The sequence below is a fragment of the Brassica oleracea genome, chromosome C9 (assembly GCF_000695525.1).
Source record: "Brassica oleracea var. oleracea cultivar TO1000 chromosome C9, BOL, whole genome shotgun sequence".
NCBI lineage: Eukaryota > Viridiplantae > Streptophyta > Magnoliopsida > Brassicales > Brassicaceae > Brassica > Brassica oleracea.
Window position 1 is genome coordinate 12,705,463 of NC_027756.1, and position 4,537 is coordinate 12,709,999.

The 4,537-nt window shown below is 39.0% G+C and overlaps 1 protein-coding gene across 1 annotated transcript; it reads right to left on the reverse strand.

Moving 5' to 3' along the window:
• Positions 1 to 583: 583 nt before the first annotated feature.
• LOC106314349 lies at positions 584 to 4,123 on the reverse strand. The gene is made up of 7 exons (XM_013752231.1): positions 2,806 to 4,123; positions 2,606 to 2,695; positions 2,386 to 2,508; positions 2,006 to 2,293; positions 1,536 to 1,930; positions 924 to 1,157; positions 584 to 811 (listed from the first exon to the last, which is right to left on the reverse strand). Exons 1-7 carry the CDS (start codon positions 4,121 to 4,123, stop codon positions 584 to 586), a joined length of 2,676 nt encoding a protein of 891 aa, XP_013607685.1.
• Positions 4,124 to 4,537: the final 414 nt, after the last annotated feature.

Sequence of the window (4,537 nt, forward strand, 5' to 3'; positions counted from 1 at the left end):
TAACATAGCTCTAAAGTTCATGTATATATACACAAAGACAATTTTTTTCAAAAAAAAAAGTTCATGTATATAAAATCATGATGGTGATAGTTGGTGCTGGAATCGGCCAACTTTTCTTAGACCAAAGGCTTTCTATTTAAATGCAGGAAAGGAAAAAATACAGGCTTTTGGGCCTTAGTAATGTTTTCGGCCTTAGTTACTTAGTTAACCTGATAATTAGAGAATAAGTTTAGATAAGAGCCCAGCCCAATTTTTCCCCAACAGAGACAGCCAATTATAGAGCATGCAGTGAAGGGAGGAAAAAGTCGCAGGCGATGAAGAAAAAGGATTCGATCGGTGCAAGATAACTAAAGAGATCATCGGAGCCACATCTGGATCATAGCTGAAACCGAGATTGTGTTCTGTGATCGAAGACTTGACCATCTATTTCGGAAAGTGAGGTTGAGAGTTGATAGTAGAGAGGTGGGCGATCTGAAGCATCTCCTGTGGAGCCTTGAGTTTCGTTCGGTCCAGAGTAGGTATATTGCGCATTTCCAAGCTATTAGGAGGAGTTTTTTTGTGAGGCTTTGGGAGTCGTAGACTTTTAAGTAGTTGATGATGGAGTGGTAACCTGATTAGCAAAGCTACGTTGAGGACCAGGCTTCCCAGCTGTAACAGCAGTCAAAAAGAAGATGATCTCGAGTTTCTGGAGCCGCATTGCATAGAAGGCAGACTGGATCAACATTGAGGCCCCAGTTGATTTGTCGATCTCTTGTAGGGCTGCAGTATAGTTCAAAAAGCCAAGCCAGGAAGTTGTGTTTAGGTAGGCCTCCTTCACACCAAATTGTGTTGTACCACTGAACTAAGGGTGCATGATTCTTGAGTTCCTTGTAGATTGATCATGTGTTGTACTTGTTCCAGTTTGATCCGTTGACAGTCTAGACGTAGGTGTCTTCTTCATCCGTCAGCTGCAAGTTTGTGATTCCAGCAATGATAGTGTTCACCAATAGCAACCTTCCAGCAAAAGAAAGCGATTCACTCCAGGTATTAACCTTGTTCTTGACTTGATTTAGAAGAGGCTCGCAGTTTAGGATGGTTAGCTTCTTGGAATTTTGAGGAACACCTAGGTACGGATAGGTAAAGAACGGTGGGACAGACCAGTTGATGTTGAGATCGAGCTAATTTCATGGGAGGAGAGACCACTGCTGTAGAAGGCAGTTTTCTGTATACTGACCACCAACCTTGACATTGTAACTCTCCTTAGTTACAACATATAGAAAAAGTTATTGGTGTAAACTCTATGTATTGTTTATATTTTCTACGACAAACTTAAAACAACACAATTCAAAATAGATAATGCTATACGACATGAGTCAGTATGTATTATTGATAGTCAATTAATTATCAAATATGTTGGTAGACAAACAGAAAAAAATATTTACTTTAGCCTCAAATGGTGTGACTTTGACCTCTTTCTAAGTATATCATATATTATTGAAAACTTCTTGATATATAATATTTTGTAGAACTCTATTGTCCGCATGTTTTGTCCCTACTTTAAGAATTTGAAGCCCTGCAGTTGTAGTGACTCTTGATAGGGCGACATATAGTTGTCCGTGAGAGAAGACTGGACTTGGCAAATATAGACCAACTTTGTTTAAGCTTTGACCTTGGCTCTTATTGATAGTCATTGCATAGCAAACTCGTACTGGGAACTGACGTCGTTTCAGCTTGAAAGGCCATCTTGCATCTGTTGGTGTGAGACTTATTCTAGGAATAAGAACCCGTTTTCCTGCATAAGTTCCGGTAAGAATTTCTGCTTCAATAATCATGTTGCCTAGGCGAGTTATTAGCAACCTTGTACCATTGCAAAGTCCTTCCCGTTGGTTTAAATTTCTTAGTAGCATGACTGGAACACCTATTTTGAGATAAAGTTTGTGATTTGGAATCCCTGAAAATTTTAACGTATTTAAAAAATCAGTGGGGTACAGAATATGCTGATTTGCCACTTTTTCTTTGTCGTCACCAATAATATCAGAACTCAAATATTCCTTCTGCTCTCCGTCTAAGCAAGATATCATGTAGTTATTCACTTCGTCCACTGTTTCGTTCCTTGGAGTAAGTATTGCTCTCTCGATGAGATAATTCTTATCTTTAAAATGAACTTGGAAATCTTGATATGTAGACTTTGTAATGCATTCAACAGGATCTCCATTGTTTTTCAAGAGCAGACTGTTGTCTATTTCAACTATGCTGATTTCTTCATTCGAGGTTCTGTATTTTGCTGGTGTAGGTGTTGTACCGTCACCGATACCTAATAGCCATTTAGCAAAATCTTTCTCAGCTTGGTGCAACCTCATATTTTTTTAAGAGTGAATATAGAGCAGTAATTCCATAAATATGAACGGTTGATTGTTGCCATAACAGTTTGTTGCCTCGTGCCTTGTGGAATGACTGGCAGAATTTGTCTAAAATCACCACCAAGGAGTACTGTTTTCCCTCCAAAGGGTTTTGTTGCTGCATCTGGATCTGCCACAGAGAGTATATCTCGCAAAGTCCTATCAAGAGCTTCAAAAACAAATCGATGGCACATAGGTGCTTCATCCCAGACTAATGTTGCACATACTGTCTTGGTGAAGATCTATCGGAATCTTGAAACGCGAATGTGCTGTTCTACCATTAGGTAAAAGTATAGCTGCAATTCCAGATGATGCCACTGGTAGTACAATTTTTCCTTGTGATCTTAACCTTGAGATGATTGTCTTATAGACATAGGTTTTTCCTGTCCCTCCTGGTCCATTGAGAAAAAATAATTTCCCTTCATACAGTCAACCGAGTCAATAACACTAGCTTCATATACTTTCTTCTGCTCCTCATTTAATGTTTGTATTAACTTTTTATGCTCTTCTTCTTGTTCAAGCATATTGTAAGTCGTTTCATCTCTGAGCATTGAGTTTTTCATTTTCTTCAACAATTCACTGTCTGGCTTTGGCATGTCTTCAAAATCGGTTAGTGATTTATCATTTTGCGCTAGAATCCTCTCTATTTCTATAAGTGTATAGCTTTGTAGCTCTTCATCTGTGAATTCTTGGGCCTCGAAGTTGAATGTCTGTCTCTGTTTATGGGCTATGTCTTCAGCTAAGTGACGCCAACAATGCTCCCATAGAATAAGAGGACTACTTAATTCGCAGTAGAGTAACAATGTCACAAAAAGATGGCGAAGCTGGAAAGGATATGCATATTGTGCTGCTTCATCCATAGCCTCTTTCCATTCTGAATCACCATTCAACAATCCTCTTGCATAACATGCTTCTTTGAATGACTTGTGTTTGACATTGTCAACTGTTTTCATATCATCAAAGCTTGTCGGACCTTTGAGTATATTTAGTAACATTCTCAAATAATATAAATCTCCTGCTGTTGGATGAATGTTTGCTATTCTTCCTATGCTGAATCCTTGTTTCCTTGGTGACCACGTTTTTGCATCTGAATCCCACACGAATTTTGTAGGGAACTGGCCATATGTAAGTTCTCTTGCTTCAGGACATCGTTTGCACATCTCAAAATATTCGGTAAGCATTGTTTTCTCAATTCCATATTGTGAGATAATGGATTCGAGATTGCTGTCTTCAGGGTAAACAATTCTCTGCTGATCTTCTAGGTGTACTGGTAATCTTGTTACTGCAGGTTTTCGTTCATGTATATCAAAGGCAAAAGTACGCCAAGCAGCTTCACATGCAGAGAGGTAACGGCATTCCAAGTAGTTCGCTATCTCATTGATCTCTTCTTCTGATTCACTTTCTTCTGTTTTCTGTTCCCCCAGTTGTTTCTTTTCGATTGCCATTGTAGCCATGTCAACTCCTTTTGTGATATACTTGAACAGATACTTTATGGCTGATGATCTATTGCACCATTCAACATTGATATGAGCTCTGTATTTTTTAAGAAGTAAGAGATTGTGAGGCACAACATAGCTATTATCAAGCTTTGCGTCTCCTTTCATGACAAATTTTGTTTCTTCATATCTCCTACGGTAAGTAATGTAGCCAGCTTCATTGATGCTTGTGTTGTCATTGTAGGGTCGTGGAAACTTTTTGGTGCATTTGTTATCATCCATACACTTTTGTCCACATGGTCCATGCATCATTAGTTGTTCAACCAATAGAAAGCCTTCCGGATCAGCCTCTTTATCTGGTAACTCAGAGGTAATGAAATTATCAATATCTTCCGCAGTTGGATTTTGATTTGTTTCTTGTAGCCACAAAAGTATATGTGCATGCACTATAAGAAAACAGCGGCATACTGAGGGAAAAAATCGTCGGTATGTCGTCGGAATAACGCTATTCCGATGACATACTGACGAAAAAAATCCTCGGAAATAACTCCTCGGAAATTCATCTTTCCTCGGAAATCCCTCGGAAATTTCCGACGGAATTCCGAGAAAATGAATTTCCCTCGGAAATTTCCGACGGAATTCTGAGGAAAAGAATTTCCGAGGAAATTCCGAGAACCACAAGTTCGTCGGAAATTCCTCGGAATATTCCGAGGAAGATGTCGT

Coding starts and splice junctions, on each gene's coding strand:
- LOC106314349 (XM_013752231.1), bottom strand. CDS start 4,123: ATGCATGGACCATGTGGACAAAAGTGTATGGATGATAACAAATGCACC. Junction 1,931..2,005: donor TTTGAGTTCTGATATTATTG/GTGACGACAAAG, acceptor TAAAATTTTCAG/GGATTCCAAATCACAAACTT. Junction 812..923: donor CGGATGAAGAAGACACCTAC/GTCTAGACTGTC, acceptor TTTGGTGTGAAG/GAGGCCTACCTAAACACAAC.